The sequence below is a fragment of the Colius striatus genome, chromosome 17 (genome assembly GCF_028858725.1).
Source record: "Colius striatus isolate bColStr4 chromosome 17, bColStr4.1.hap1, whole genome shotgun sequence".
NCBI lineage: Eukaryota > Metazoa > Chordata > Aves > Coliiformes > Coliidae > Colius > Colius striatus.
In genome coordinates, this window is record NC_084775.1 from 13629426 (window position 1) to 13646434 (window position 17009).

At 43.1% G+C, this 17009-nt stretch overlaps 1 protein-coding gene across 5 annotated transcripts in view; it reads left to right on the forward strand.

The window, feature by feature from the left end:
• The window catches only part of PITPNM2 (phosphatidylinositol transfer protein membrane associated 2), a 137010-nt gene that overhangs the window by 74327 nt on the left and 45674 nt on the right, over nt 1–17009 (forward strand). For all 5 annotated transcript variants that reach the window (XM_062009551.1, XM_062009547.1, XM_062009549.1 and 2 more), the window contains 3 exons: nt 10821–11035; nt 12598–12719; nt 14353–14586. In XM_062009551.1, coding sequence (XP_061865535.1) covers nt 10821–11035; nt 12598–12719; nt 14353–14586 — 571 coding nt within the window. The remainder of the gene's footprint in view (nt 1–10820; nt 11036–12597; nt 12720–14352; nt 14587–17009) is intronic.

Below are 17009 nucleotides of genomic sequence, written 5' to 3' on the forward strand. Positions count from 1 at the left end.
GTGTGCTGTACTCAACTGTTGTGGCTGCTGATGGAATACCCTGAGCTGCTTTTCTCCTTTCCATAGCCTCACGATTTGTCCATCCTCTCAGTCTCCAGACCATCGTGCTCTCCTGTTGTATCTTTCGTTTGTGTATAGCTCTCAGCACCTTTGAGAATAGATGTGCTTGGTAGTGGTATTTCTTGAGGCCGTGTCCTGATATCTGGGTGCAAAAGTCATGTCCCTTAAGCTGTTAGCTACACTTGGCAATTGCCAGCAGGCTCAGCAGATGGTGAAGGATTGATTGAGTGGGGGGAAAACAAACTAACCCTTCATCTCTGGACACTGAAGAACTGGATGGCTGGTTATTTTTGTTTCATTTGCAGATGCCTTGGCCATCTGGACAGCTAGACATATATACTTTAATTTTAAAAGCAGGTGACACTGCTGACAGCTCCAGAGACCCTGAAAGATTCACGAGTCTGAAAGCAAAAGCCTGGTTTGAAGCTTTTCTGCCAATTTCTGTGTGGCAGCATTAAACACCTGTGAGTTCTATGGTCTTTTTTTTCTTCCTCTGGTGTTTGTAGTCTTTCCTTTGTGGTCATGAGGGCTTGCATCCTGAAAGAGGAGAGTAAGTCACTTGCAGGTGCTTTAGCTTTGAGAACAAGGGCAGTACAGGTACATTCAGCACTGCAAGACTTGGGGTCTATAAGGGCTATTTTGGGAAAACATATAGAAATAGCAAATATCTTTTCATAGAATCATAGAATGGTGGGGTTGGAAGGGACCTTTAGAGATCATCTAGTCCAACATCCCTGCAGAAGCAGGGTCACCTAGATCAGCACACAGGAACATGTCCAGACGAGTCTTGAAGACCTCCAAGGAAGGAGCCTCCACAACCCCTCTGGGCAGCCTGGGATATTTGTAAATGTTAGTAAGATCTCTCCTCAGTCTCCTCTTCTGCATGTATTTTTTTTCTTGTTTTGTAGTTATTATCCTTGAACAGTTCTTAAACTGGCTGCTATTCTATACCTGGTGAACAAAAGGTCGATTTTAGAGTAGTGAACTACGTTGCCCTGACAGTTCACACATGCTGTTTTCATTGAACAAAACCCAGTTAAGCTGAGACAAGGTTATAACACAAAAAATAGTTTAAACTTCAGATTTGTGCTGGTTTTAATACAGGATCCAGCACTGATAATCTCCTGAGCTTGTGGCTGTCAAAAATCCTTTGTCCTTCTTTATTCTTATGACCGGAGATTTCTGACAAAGTGTGTGGACAAAGCCTTGGCTCTTGACCCAGATGAAATTCTCACTTTTTCAGACACCTGAAGGCAACTAATGAATTAAGTATTAGGAAAACTGGATATTTAAGCCAATCCTCCAGTGTTTTAGCTCACAGCCTATTGTTTAGTGAACAATTGCACTGGGTTCCTAAAACCTAAGGGATAAGTCAAAAGATCAGAATTGATCCAAAACACCCTGAGTTGGAATTTCATCTCTGACTCACAGTATAACAATAAGCAACTTGCTTTACCTCTCTTCAAACTAGGAACAGTAATTCTCTCAGTGTCTGGGGAATTGTTAATACAGTGAAAAAAATCTGTTTAAGACAAAATACTGAGCTGGAAGTGTAGTTGACATTTTGAAAGATGGAGCATGTGGGGTAAACAAGTTTGAGGTATCTCCATAAGAAAGTGATTCCTAATTCATGTGCTTCTGGCACATCCAACCCTGGCTCCATAGGAGTGTGACTGGGTGTCTTCGTAAGGCAAAGTGATTAATGAGTGGCCATGAGAATGGTTCTTCTAATGCCATAAATTATTTATAGTCCTGCACAATTGATTGTCCCCAAAATATCCTGCTTTTGTGCAAACAGCTTCATTAATAGCTAGACCTGATCCTAAATAACGCAGCGCATACAGCACTTGTACAAGTTGCTGCTGCACATATTTCTGCTCTGTCTTGCCAGAGCATGCTGCTGACATGTCCTGCCTTCAACTTTTAAGGCTTTTTTAAGGAGTGTGTTTTACATTACAAGAAAAACAGCCAAGAATGACGGTGCTGCAGGTGCAGTGCAGGTAATGAGCTCCTGCTTGGCTGAGAATGGTCCCTTCCTTAAGGCCTTCTGCATGCTCAGCTTTGTCCTGCTTCCACTGCCTGACACAGCAGCCTGGAGTGTGGCAACCTTTTTATGGCATTGTGACTAGGTTTCTTCTAGGATGGGGAGGGTCTTCTGATTTCTCTCCCCACACACACACACTCTGCAATTCTCTCTCTTATTTTAGGACTCCCTTTGTTTGTTTTTGACTTAAAACCAGCTTTTATGTTCAGCTGGTGAAGCACCGGTGTTTGAGGGAAGGGGTATTGGCCAGATGGAATGAAGCACTGGACATTGCCCAGCCACTGGTCAAACCTAGAAGGGGAGGATGTTTAAAACAGCTGCTCTTTTGCCTTCGTTAATAAAGCCATTGATGAGGAACAGATATCTTCCCTTGTCCCCAGGGTTTCAGGTCATTCCTATGTGTGTAGCGCAGTGAGGCTCAGAGTCAAAGTGCTATTGTAAAGCCTCATGTTCTGATCATTATCTTGTTGACTCAAACTAACCTTCCTTTGCTAAATAGGTATTGACTCTGGCCCTTCATGTATTTTTTTTTTAACAACACTAATTGGATTAAAATAATTGTCATGCGTGAAGGATACATGTTAGAGGCAAAGGGCACACACAAACCTCAGCTGTAGGCACCATGGTTACTAGTTGACATCACTTGGTTTGCTGTTAACAGAAATGATTTGTGTGCAGTGCTGAAGCCTGAGTGAAGATGGCCTAAACTAAACCAGTGAGTTGCTGATGCAGTCCCATTGCCATGGAAACAGATGTTGCAGTTTAAAGTTGTCTGCATTCATAATGTGGTGCACATGGTGTAAACAAAAACATGGTTCTGTGGTGTCCACAACTGCTGGAAGGGCAGGAATAAGCGTTGCTGGTGAGAGTGGGAAATCCCATTGCAGTTGGACTTGGGTTTACTGTTAAGGTGGTGCCAACTTAGCTGTGCACAACGAGCTACAGTAAGCCATGCATTTGCGTAACAAGAACAAAACTCCCAAGTGCCTCACTGTCCTCCAGCAGTTCTGGTGCTGAAGGACTGTCAGTCTCACTTGACATGGGTTGTTTCTGACCTGTACCTTACAAAGTGCAGGCTCAAAAGTACTGTAAAAACCCATTCCTGGGGTAAGAGGGTTTTGTGCTCAACTCCTGCAGAGTAGGAGTAAAGAAGTTTTCTGTCTTCCCTGTTTGAGGACTGTTTTGCTGTACTTAGGTAAAGGTCTTCACTCAAGCTCAATGAAGAAGACTAATGCATCACGGGTAGGATGCTGAAATGGGACTTGAAAGATCTGGGTACTAGACATAGCTCTGCCAGGAGCTTAATGTCTTCAGGTTACTTTCTCCCTCTTGCAAATAGTGCTCTCTTGTTGATTCCATCATCTTTAATGTGAGAGGACTCAGCTGTTCTGACTGCGGCACAAAAGCCTTTGATAGCAAGAAGTTGTGTGTGCTGTTCTACTTCAGCATTAATAACAGTGAGAGTGATTCTTATTTTTAATTGAATTAATGTAACTTCCTGTTTGCTCTAAGAACATGTCCTGCACTGATAAAATTATGTTGGTTTTGATCTGATCAGAAGTTCTCTTTCTTGCCTTCTGTAAGAGTGGAACAGTACCGTCTTCTCTGCTCCTTTTACACTGAGAAAAGCTTTTTGCACAGGTATCACCCTGATTATGGTGACAAGATTTTAAGGGAGTGTTTCAGGTCTTTGACACACATTTTGGAAAGAAAAATAAACAAAAAAACCCCAAAAAACAAGCTTGGGAAATACAACTCTGTACTCTTAGGGTAAACCAATGTTTTGTTTTTGTAGTCAAAGACCTCATTTTTATTGACCTGCAGTATATTCTGACCATGAATGGTACCTGGGTTATTGGACAGCTGTATAATCACAGCAAAAGGTTGCTGGTGGTGAAAGCAAATTGCTCATAATGAATTAGGTGTCAGTTCAAATGCTCAGAAAGGAGTGGTTAACAGAACACAGAGCTGAGTCATACCACAGCAAGAGACAGCTGAAGACAGAACAGGTACACCCATGTGCATGCACATCCCCACTCTACATGTTATCCATGTACAGATATCCAGTGCTGGGAAAAGCCATTAAGAGTAAATAATACTTTAGTGTCAAGACCTTTTGCTATTTTCCAGTATCTTTCTCATTGGCTTTCTGGGTTTAGGTGCTGCTTAATTCTGGCTTGCAGCAGCAATGGCTAAAAGTGCATCTGCTGTTATGCTGCTTTATTTGTGGTATTTGAAAGCTGGTATTTCCACAGCTCTGTGGCTGGGGCTACCAGGCTGCATTGCCTATAACCTCTCCCAGCAGTTCTGTAAAAGGCTGTTGGGCACAAGGCACCCATCAAGCTAACTGATTCCTTCATAGTACAAGCAACTTCTGCTCTTGCACAGTGCCTGCTGGTAGGAGATGCTGATGGCTGGTTTGGAGCACAGTGAGGGAGGCAGTTAGTGACAGGAAGAAGGCAATGCTTTGGAAAATTAATTAGAAGAGTGAAATCTCCCCCAGCCTAAATGATGCCCAACTGGAGGTAGTTGGGAATATACCTGAATGTATGGAAGAGATTGAGAACAGTTTATTCCTCTCCCAGCCTAAAGTTTGGTACTCATCTGGTGTGCCTTTGTACTTCCTTTCTAAAACTAAACAGAAAAAAGAAAACCCACATCTGATTAGCAAAACCAGATCTTAAAAGCTGTCCAGTGATGGCAGAAGTCATCCATCCTGAGCAGCTTCAGGCAGTTTTGTTGTCTTCTGGATTGCCCGAGGCAATTTAGGTTTTCTCTGGTTCCCAAAGGACGGGTCTGTTTCTGGGAACTTAACTGGCACTTGTGGTAGCCTTAGCATCCAAAACAATAAAAATATACTAATTGGCCATAGAGAATGCTTTTGCAGCCTCCCTTGCCACAACAGTATGAGCAAGTATGTTAGCAGGATCCTCTGGGGATATTCACTGTCATGTTCTTGTTCAGTGGTTGCATAGATGCCTTCGCTGCTGCTGTTAACTGAGACCATCAGCCAGCTGAAAACTACTTGTATCCATATCTGTGTCTAAACAGGATAAAAAAAAATCCCAAGGCTTCAGTGCTATTTTAATGAATTCTCCCAGAAGAGTTTGTCTGGATTGTCAAAATACCCTGGTGCCAAATGGGAGCTGGAGGCAAATGAAAAGAAAAGAAATTTGTGGTTATTGTTTCCAGACAATGATTTGTGTGTTCATTATTCACAGACAATAGGTCTATCAAGCATAATGCTGTCAGTCTTCATCATTCCAATCATTTCAAAGCAAAAGTTTCATGGGTCATCCAAGTAGGCCAGTGGTACTGTGTAAAAACATTGTTGTAATGCACCAAGAAGCTTCATTGTAAAACTAAAGCATGCCAACCTTCTGTAATCACTGTCTGACTGATTTAGATTGAGGGGTTGTACTATAAACAATAATCAGTGGTAAACAAGGTAAGATTATTGCTATAATCTATTTTTAAAAGCTAGAACAATGCCTGGATTGCCTGTTACCACCATGCAACCTACCCTGTCTGTACTGTTCTCTGCAGTACTGTTGCAGTGCTCAGAATAGCAAGTCACAATAAAAACCCCCTAAACTTGAGGAGACACTAAACCCCTGAGCCACTGGCAGTGCTGCTGTGGGCTTTGCAGAGGTTCTGTCTGTATGCAGCCGAGCCTGTGTGCAGCCTGAGCTTTACTCTGAGGCTGAAACATAGGGAGAGGGACTCTATTAATTTAGGATCATATTCTCCTGAGCAAGACTGCTTTGGTTGGTGAGGTTGAGTGTTCCAATTCACCAAAAGCAAAACACTACGAGTCATTTGATTCCACAGCCTGAGTTCTGTGTTTGTCCAGCTGATACAATAAGGTACATCTCAGCTGTTTTATCCAGCATTTTACATTCTTGTTCTGTGAATGCCATCCTCCAGCTGTAGTGAGACTCCTCCAAGATATGGGAGTTTCTACTGCCACTCACCATTATTCCTTTACTGAGCTATACTCCACTAGAAAAACAAACGACTTATGAGTCATGGTCTTGCTCAGCCATGCCAGGTTGAGCTCTCTGGACTGAGGCACTGGGAAATGAGATGGAAGATCCGAATCACAGAATTGTTTTGGTTGGAAAAGACCTTTAAGCTCCTGGAGTCCCAGCCCTCACCTCACCCAGCCCAGCACTAACCCCTGGCCCTCAGCACCTCAGCTCCACAGCTTTGGGATCCCTCCAGGGCTGGACACTCCCCCAGCTCCCTGAGCAGCCTGGCACAGGGGCTGACACCCCTCTTATTCTGTCACTAGTTACTTGGGAGAAGACACCTACCTTGCTACAGCTTCCATTTGGGTAATTGCAGAGTGCTCCTGTCTCCCCTCAGCCTCCTCTGCTCCAGGCTGAACACCCCCATTCAGCTGCTCCCCATCAGACCTGTTCTGAGAAGCAATCAACCTGTCTTTGCTATTGGAAGGCTTTGTTTACAGCCATTTGTCAAGGGCAGCTGATAAATGGGGTTAGGCTAGCCCAATGTTTAGATGACATTCATGGGAATTATTCAGCTATGATTGTTATGGTGAGGTCATGTGCTGTGTCCCATGCTATACTGCTGTGCCAAGAGATTTATTTTAATAGAAGCCTTTAAGTAACTGGCATTCTTGCTAATCATGGTGCATCTGCTTCTCTGGGTTCCCTGTTATGAGTAATTTAATGCTATTACTTTAGCTAGAAGGGATCTGTGTCACCATCTGTCCTGGAAAGCTATTGATGGGGCTTTGCAGAACATGGAGTGTCATCAACAGAAGAAGGAACTTCTAAAGGGATGACTGGATTCCCTGTTGGAATACAATATTGTTTACTGTGATTAGGGCTTAGATAACTTCCACATCAAGGCTGTTAGCTACTCCTTGATTGTGTTGGGAACCATTCCTCAGATGTTTATATTTAGAGAAGATAACTGTTGTCAGTAGCAAGTAGTGATAATGCATGTAGTCTGCTGAATAAAGGATATGCTCCTCACAGGGGCATAGCTCTCTGAGGCTGAAACCCTCAAGACTAACCTTAAAATGCCTGTTCATCTGCCCCTCCCAGCAGACAGATGTGCTTTGGGGAGGACTTGCCAGACACTTCTCAAGCCAAATGCTTTCCTAATCAATAGTTATTTTTTTAATAGTTGTTTACAGATCACTTCCTTGTAACAAGCCTCTCCATGCTGTAGCTGAGTCACAATAGACATGAAGAGGCTATATGGTTGAAAAGCAAATTGCTCTTCACTTCTGTAAGAGCTTTACTTCCCCAGTACCACTTACAGGCAGAGTATCATCCTGGTCTCTCGAGTGTGTGTGGCTGATGTCTTTGTTGTAACTTCTTTTTGTCTTTGTGACTGGTTAGTGATTGTACTCTTCACCATCTAACCTGACTTTTTCTGTCCTCCCTGACTTCACTGCAGCTTATTACCTTCTGGGCAAGCTAACTGGCAAGTGTGAGAGCATGCAGGGCTGGGAAGCAGCTTGTTGTGTGGGTTTATGGTGTGGAGTTTCATTGTTCTGTCTTTCACAGCAATAAATTATGGAGTGTTTTGAGTATAAATTGACCTGATTTAAAAGTCCTGGCTCAAAAGATAGTTTGGGAAATAAACTTTGCAGCTCTGACTAATTTGTTGTGCAGAGGTGCAGCTCTTATTTCACATTCATCTAAGAAAATGTTCTTGCTGCCACTTGTCATGTCTTCTGTAAATAAGTGCCAAGGAGGAACGTGTAGGGCCAAAATTTGCTTAAGACTTGCAACTGGGTGAAAGTGGCTGTGGACTGGAGTTGGTCATCTGGAAAGGCTAAAGGAGGAAGCATGCCCTGCCCTCAGAATAGAGTTGATGGTCTCCTGGAGATGCATAGAAGTGAATGAAATAACCAGAAGTGAGATATGCACTGATTTCTGCAAAGCTCTGAGTTTATTTGGGGTTTTCCCTTCTGCCTTCCCTTGCAAGGTGTTGTGACCATAACACCAAACTTTGTGTCACATCTCCCAGGAGCAGACAGCTCTGTCTGAGAAGCTGTGATCATTACCAGGCTGTGTGGAAAAGCTGCTTATGGAAGTATTAGTGTAAAGCAAACATTGACCAATCTTGCAGGTTCACCAGAGTTCTTGCTGTGGGATGAGAACCAGGCAGCTCATCTTCATGCAGAGAGATTTTTGTCAAAACCAGCTAAATCAGGGAAAAGAAGTGAAGAATGTTGGTGGTAGCTGTGTCTGGGCTGTCAGCACTGTGATCTGGGCTTCAAACCAGAAAGGTTTGAGCAGAGGTCTCCCTGAGCTCAAAGGCCTCATAGTTGTGAAAGAATTGGAGCTTGTTTTTCTGAACTGTAGGATACCTCAATTGAAATTTATGCAGATACTAAGGATGTTTCATCCCCCAAAACGGGTAACACTGATGGAGGGCATGGATCAGAACAGTTCTATCTGGCAGCTGAGGTCATACACAAGTGTCTGGCTTTGAATGTTTGTCCTTAGTCTTCTCAAATGATAGACCAAGCTGGGGAGAAACCTCCTGCTTTGATCCATCTTCAGTCCATCAGGGAAACACAACAGAAGAAAATGGGTTTTTTTGGTGGAACAACCAAGGATGATGTGGCATTGAAAGGTGGGGTGCCAGGGGCTTCAGTTAAAGGAAATGCATATTGCAGGAGAGCTCTCTGCCTGCTGCTGATCTGTTTGATGAGAGCTGAAACCAAAATGGGCAGCACAGCATCTTAAACCTTCAAACTTACAGTCATGGAAACAGCTGTCCTGTTGCATGGCCCTCTGAAGAGCTTCAGGCAGTGGAGAGCTCTAAGGGGAAGGCAAGGCATGAGGCATATCTCAGATGTAGCTCTAAAGGAAGACTATGAATCTGCATTCTGAGAAAGGAAGCCTAGAGGGGTTTTTTATACATTTTCATATCAACCATGGCTACCAAAACAAAATAAATCTTCAGTGTTTGTGTTTTCTGTTCTAACACAAGCATCTGTAGATCTGGGGACACCGTTCTGTGTAGGTTCTAGAAGGTGCTGAGTCCCCTTGGTGCTGGGGATTTCTTTTGAAATGGAAAAACTAAATATGTTTTGGTTCCAAAGGAGGACTTGCAGATTTGACTGGAATTGCTGCTAATTATGCAATCTAGAATGGAGTCCTACATCCAGCTGCTGTACAATTCTACGTGTGGCAACTTGGCACAAAGAGAACCCATCTTTGCTTATGATTTCCACATGCTTCTGCCACATAATAAAACTCTACATCTCCATAATTTGTGTCAACTTTTCCAAGCAGATGCTGTGCTATGATGCTGTCTGATGCAGTCTCTGTGCCTGCTGGGTTACTGCCTTTTCTGAGACCTTTGAATTAACCAGATTTTTGGGTCATCGAGATTGTTTAATGTTATTGTCATAAATATTTGTACAGGACTTGGTCAGTGCTTATATAAGAACTGAAAGACAGTAATTTGTGTTAAGAGGATGGGTGTTTTTTAATGAACTGCCAGCTGAATGTTAGAAATAAACTGTAAAAAAGTGCTTTTCTTTTGCAGGACTATTGCAGTGGGGTGGGAAAAACAGACTATTTAGATTGTCAGTGATTTAAATTTGTTGGTTATAGTTGTTTAAATTTAAAAGTCACTTGAGAGCTCTTTAAAAGAGGGCTTTTTACTTCTAAATAACTCTGTTGGCTTACCATCCTGTCCTCAAAAGATGAGAAGCTGATCTCTTGCAGCTTATTAATCATTTTCTGTTAAACCATGCTATCCTTGGAATTGTTTGTATGCCAAAAATTAGAAGTTGTTTTTGTGATAGATTTCACAGTTGATTCTTGTATAAAATTCCTTCCCCCCCCCCCCAAAGTGCTGTGTTCTTAAATACCAACAATCCACTCAAAATATTAATCTATTGATTGGAAATGATGAAGATTGTACATCATCCAATCTGCTGAAATGTGTTAGAAATGAATAAATATTTGGTTTGCCTCTAGCTCTTCTTAGAAGTACTGAAATGAGTGGGGTTTTTAACTGAAGGGGTTTTTGCCAGGTTTCTCAGTGAGGGACAATACTACAAATAAGCCAAAATATGGAGGCTGCTGGGGGTGCTGTGTGCATTCTGGCAAACTTGAGCTGTTTTCTTCTCAGTATCTTAATTAGCAGAGCACAATCTCCAAGCTGTTCTTGGAGAGATGCTGCCATGCCAGACCATGAGCAACAATCCCCAGAATCCCGTGGTTGTAGGTCATAAAATGTCTTGAAGCACTGTGATGTTGCACCGAGTGTATGAATGATTCCTCACACTGATACACCACCACAAGAACGTGCCAGATCAGACAAACCCCCTTTCATCATCTCATCTGGTGATGCCAAAGATTTTTGTGCTCTTGGGTGTTTCATGGCTGGAGCCACGGTTTCGTGTGCTCCTTCAGGAAATTGAGGTGTCATTAGGTCTTCATTCAAACTGTCTCTTATTATCCCAATCCAGATTTTTACAGGATCCCTAATAAATCAAATCTCTGTTCCTGTGTTGACCAGATGAGCCTCTAAATCTTTCCTTTATAGTCTCTAGGCTTGATGGTGTTACTGCCAGGGTGCTGCCACGGTTCTGCTGTCTGAAGCACTGCTCGAAACAACTCCTAGAAACCATCCCCAAAGTTCACGTGCTTTGAGACCTTGGTATGTACAATGCACTGGAAGGATTAACTATGTGAAACATTTTCCCTTTCAGAAAAAGAGCAGAGAGGAGACATGTGGAGAAGGCAGTGGAGTAGAGATCCTGGAGAACAGGCCATACATGGATGGACCAGGAGGCAACGGGCAGTATACTCACAAAGTGTACCACATTGGTATGCACATACCCAGCTGGTTTCGCTCAATATTGCCCAAGGCAGCTCTTCGAGTTGAAGAGGAGTCATGGAATGCATATCCTTACACAAGGACAAGGTAAAACTTAGCAAAATGTCCAGAGCTGTTTCCCTGCTTTAGAGAGAGATTTTGATGTCACCCTGTGTGGCAGTAGCATCTCTTCTGTTTCCACCAATATCCTTTAAAGAAAGTGAGGTCGAGTCTTAAAATTCTTACACGGTGCCTAATCTCAGGAGTGAGTGTTGCCTGGCCTGACTGCATACATACTTGAGAATCTGTGGCTGGTTGCTTTAAAATGTGAGCTGTTTTGTCCATCAAAGCGTGGGAAATCTTGAATGGTTTTTATTTAGTCTTGAATCCTGCACTGCATGTTCTGCTTAACATTGCACTGCTGTCTCAGTGAAGTTATAAATGTACATGGTGATGGGACAGTTGACATGTTGAACGCTGTCAAGTAAGACAAGATTCATTTGTTCTAGCAGGGAAAGTGTGGGGAGAAAAAAATCATAATAAATCTGGTGCTTCTTTTCTGAGAACTGTCTTGCTGGCAGAAAATAACAAACCTACAGACTATGGTTTTCACCCTGAGAAGGGAAGAGAGCCAGAGGCACTGTGGAGCCCTCTGGGACCTCCTCATTTCAGCTGAGTTTGGCTGAGAGAATTTCAGATACCCTGGAATAAGGAGCTTCATGCCAGTTGCTGTAGTTTAAAGCATCTGCCCTTTTCCAGGTTTAGCAGTCTGATATTGCTGTCATCTTTCACAATAAAAAGGTTGTAATGCTTATTTTGTTTTCTGTCCAAAAGTTTCCTAGTTCTGTTTTTGCTGATCTCTGCAAGTAAGTGCAGGTTGGGGAAAGGTGAGGAGCCTGCAAACAGGCAGTTGCTCGTGACTGAATATAATGGAGCTGTCTGACTTTCAAGTGATTGAAGTCCACTTGCAGTTTGTTTTAATCTGTTCTCTTGAAATGCTCCTGAGTGAATCAGTTGGCCATGAAACCTGGCACTGCAGAGAACCAACCTGTACTTTATTCTGCTGTAGATTCCAGGCAAGAGCTCTGCTTTTCTCCTGGTACAGGTGCATTTCCAGGGTGTCCTTCTGTTAGTGTCTATGTCATAACATAACTTGTCAGTATAGCAGGCCCAGAAGTTGTCTTCTTGCTGAAAACTGCTCCTTTATAAACAGTCTGTCCTGATAATAGTCTCCTGGAGGAGATATTGTCAATTTAAGTTGCAGGTTTTTGACAATGTCTCTGCAAAGTGAGATGGCTTTGTGGTCCCCTCAGGCTTTCTGCTTATTCATTGCCAACTGGGAAGTTGCCTCTCAGTATGGCCAGTCTCCAGTATCTTTTCACCTATATTCTGTGTAACACCTTATGGGGAGCACACCCCTCTGCTATGGTCATGAAGTTTTACTAACCAGAGCTATTTCAGCAAAGCCAAGTGTCTCAGCAGAGCTCCTGCCTTAAGTTGTGAAAGAAAATCTCTCTAATCTACAGTCAGTATTTTAAGCCTATCTGAAGTAAAACATGAGCAAAGGGTGGCTTGGATTTGAAACTGATTTTGTACATCTTAGGAAAGCATTTTCTCTGCTTGCCAAGCCAAGCAGGATTTACTCTAAGCTGCATTGTTCTCTCTTTCAGGTATACGTGTCCTTTTGTGGAGAAGTTCTCTATTGATATTGAGACATACTACAAAACTGATCCAGGAGAGCATGGGAATGTGTTCAACCTTTCTCCTGCAGAAAAAAGACAAACCATTCTAGGTGATTAGCCTTTTACTTTGTCCTTTATGATGCCCATCCTCCCCCTAAACACACACTGGCACCCCAGTCTGTGTCAGGCTCTGGGGCAGGGTAACATGGAGTGAGGACACCTGAGTTCTCTTCTGGGCTCGATGTAAATCACATGGAAATCATTTGAATCCCTCACCTTTAAATGGAATCTGTTGCTTTCCTGTTTTACTTGTGCAGCTCCCAAGGAGAGTGAGACATCCCATGAATTTGAGGGTAATAAGTGGAAATAACTAGAGAAGAGGAAAACATTGCTGTGTAATTGTGTAGCTCCTTTGCATATGTTAAATTAATTCCTATCTGCACTTCTGAATTATGAAGTTGTGTTTCAATTTCACTTCCCTGCTTTCAGCCTCGCTCTCATGCAGGTTAGCACTTCAGCTCCTCAACTGTCTTTGGAAGATGGGGTTAATGACCCTCATATATGTAAGGATTTGGTGAGAAAAGGCAAAGAACATCATGTATAAAGGTAGAGAATGGCAGGTGTCACAGCACTTCTCTGTCTTGCTGTTCATTGTTTTCCACACCCATGGCATTTGCTGGAGACCTGCTTGTGTGGCAGAGAGTGCTGGCAATTACAGGCACACAGGACTGAAGCATCCCTTGCTCTGAAGCTGCTGGGACTGGAGAAGTGTTGAGCTCAGGCTGGTTTCTGGCAGTCCCAAGCAGTGTTGGCCACAGCAGGAGCTCTGGGCAAGGACAGTTAGTGGCTGTTCTGGCTCTCCCAGCCCTGTTGACATGCTGGACAGGACAGTCACCCCATGCAATTTTACTTGAGTGTTAAATGATTGAACCTTCTGGTTTGAACTTCAGTTTGAGTGTCCTCATTCCTAAGCTTATCTGATTGGTATTTCAGCATGGAACAAATAGACTTGAGTCATGCTGCCTCACTGAGACGTGTCACAGGAGCTGTGGTTCCGTAGGAAGTGAGATCCTGCCCTTCAACCCAAACTTCAGATGTTTCTGCTGAGGTCTGGGTGGGGGTTGCAGGTCTTTAAAATACATTCATTCACTCTGCCCCCATTGCAATTTCCATTTCTCTACTGTTGAAGTGTTAACTAGGATTTCAGTTAAGCTTTCTGCCTTCCATAGCACAGCTGATCTAACAATAGCAGAAGAGAAGTTACCATTAACATCACTTGAAGGACTCCAAAGAAAACATGTTCTATGGGTAGTGCCTTTTTCCTAACAGTGCAAGGAAGGGGCAAGTGTGTTTAACAGTCTCAGATGAGACAGAGCACCATGAGTGATACTAGAGAAGCTGAAAGGTGGAATGTGTGAAAGATCTTTTTGGAGCTGGAAGGATGGAGTGTGCAGATCTGCCAGAGTGCTGTGGATCTGCAGTCACTGTGGGCAAAAACATCTATTTGGAGCAAAGCCTCTGTTTGTTGGAACTGTGTGTACTAGTTCCTCTGGCAGAGCTGATCACTGCCCAGCAGCAATGTATAAACAATTTAAATATCAGTTGTTTAAGCATAAGTAAAAAGAAACTAAATTGCTGTAATGCTTCTGATACTCCCTAAACCAGAAATAACTCCTGAAAAGTGGTGCTTTCTCCTTTTGTTCAGGAAAAGATGTCTATCTCTCTTCTCTTCTCTTTCTATAGATCCCATTGATATTGTTAAAGATCCTATCCCTCCACATGAATACAAAGCTGAGGAGGATCCAAAGCTGTATAAATCAGTGAAGACTAAAAGAGGCCCCCTCTCAGAAGACTGGATTCAAGAGTACAAGAACAACCCTGGGAAATACCCCATCATGTGTGCATATAAACTGTGTAAAGTCGAGTTCAGATACTGGGGGATGCAGTCGAAGATCGAGCGCTTTATCCATGATGTCGGTGAGCATTTACAACCCCTTAATGTTGCTTCTGAATTGAAACACAAAGGTGAGGTACATGCAGTGTATCATAGCCCATGATGTGTCTCTGAAGAGATTCTCAGGTTTGATTACTCTTTTGCAGGGCTGTGTGTGACTTGAGGAAAAACCCATGTAATTCTATCACTGAGACCATTGCACGTATGAATCCAAACCACATGTAGGCACTGAACGGGTTTCAAGTCCTGTGTGGGCAAAATCTGCCAGTTTATTGTTAACAAAACCCTGCTCAAAGAAATAAGATTTGCTTCTGAGTCATAAGTGGTTCCAGAAAACCACTCCTTGGAGCATCCCCAGTTCCTACCTGCCTCGTGACAGGGCTGCTGGGTCTCTGTGTGGCCACACATCTCCCAGGCTTTGGTGTTCAGGGCTCCTCACATCACTCTGCTGTGACCCACCATGGGTCACTGAGACTTCTCAGTTGTTAGTAAATGTGCAGCTTTGATTGATGCATCCTTCTCTAGATCAATGCTTTTAAGGAGGTATTGTTTGTGTCCCAGAAGTATCTAAGTGGAAACAGCACAGGTGGTAGCAGTGTTGGCAGTAATTTGTTCTGTGCAGAAAATCTATAGCACAACTCATACAGTTTCTGAGCCTTGCCATGAGAGACAGGATCTATGGCCAGGTAGAAAACCAGAAAGAATGTTTGGAGGAAGCATTCCCATCTCCAAAAAAGTAGTACAGTGCTCTGGCTGTCCTCTGGCAAAGAAGAGGCCAAATAAAGACTGTGTAAAGGGTGCTACCTACTTTCTGTACACAATAAATCCTCCTACATGACCTCTACAGCTGTCCTTTCTGTATGCAAAGCTTCTTTGAAGTGCCTGGTGCTCGTCTCAGTAATGTTATAGCTCTTTTCAATCATACCACGCTCCTGAGAGCTAATCTGGAGAACACTGATAGAGCAGCAGAGTGAACAGTCAGAGATTGCTTTCTTAGAGCTCCTTTGGTTTTACTTTACCCACAGATGGAAGTTTTTACCTGTTACAGACTGTATTACAAGTGACTCTCTGCAACAAATTCCCTTGGTGTTTTGGTGGCATGGGTTAATTTAGTGTATGCTGGAAAACATGGGGGCAGAGTAACAACTCCATTGTGTCTGTTAAATGGAAAAGAAGCATGTGACTCTCCAGTTGTTCAGTGGTGTTTGGCACAGACTAAACCATGGCCTCTTTTGTATGTCCTGAAAGATTGCCTGCCATTTTCCTCTTGATTGAGGCTTTGTGGAGAGCCCAGCCACCTCATTGTCTGCCTTTCAAAAGCCTTTCCACTCTGTTATAATGATGGCAAATATGGTTTTTCAAAGTAGTTAAGATGCATAAAATAAGAAAAGTCTTTAAGACAAGACAAAATTGAGTGAAAAGGGAAAGCAAAAACTTCATGTATCTACAGAAGATGTGTAGCCTTCCCCTGTGATGGGGAAGCTGTTAGTGAGTGGGGAAAAATGCCTCTGGTACAGCAAAGTATGAGGATGAGTAAGTTGGAAAGATGTGGGCTGGAACATAACTGACCAGGTTTATATGCTGATCCTAGTTTTGGGGTTTCAACTGATGACCAAAGGCAGATGGAGACCTTTGTGCATTGTGCAGCTGATGGTGGACCAAGCTCTCAAGTGCCAGAGATGTTCTTGTAGGCCAGCCCTTCCTTGGCCTTTCTCTCCTGGTTGCTCTGTTCCCAGCTCCTCCAAATTTGTTTTTAGGGGGAATTAGTTTGTTCTGTACAGGGTCACCAAGCCAGAAGGAAAACAGAAGCTGAAACCAAGAGCAGGATCCAAACCCTGCCCAACACAGGAGCAGTACTTAGTGGTGCAAACTAAAATTAGAGAATGGGTTGAAAGAAGAACACATTTGAGTTAAGTGATGGATGGATTGTGATGTGTAGAAAGGCCACCAAGCACGGAGGGAGTAACTGGAGGATGGTGATGAAACATTCTCAGTCTTACTGAGTGCAACAGCCACTTTTTCTGATGACTAATTGGACAGTTACTCAGTGCTTTGACAGCCTGAGACACAGACTAAAATTGTGGGCTATTAGTCTACTTGGCTGTAATATTTGTATGCTTTTTTACTCCTTTCCCATAGAATTTAAGTTTAATTGGACTGGCACTGCATAATGTTCTGCTCCCACTTGCTTCCTAATGGTGCACGTGGGCTCTGATTCCTTTGTTGTTAAACAAGTGTGTTGACTGTGTATGGGTTATTGCTTTTATACCATAGCAAAGTGTGTTCCCATCCCAGTAACTGGAGCTTTGTCTAAGCCCCTGCTTTTTAGGCTAAATATGCCCCAAATTACTGCACAGCACCAAAGTGGAAGTGGCTTTAGAAAGCTCTTGTGCAGCAGCTTTGCTTTGGTAAAGCACTTCATTGAGAACATACAGAAAGGGCATGG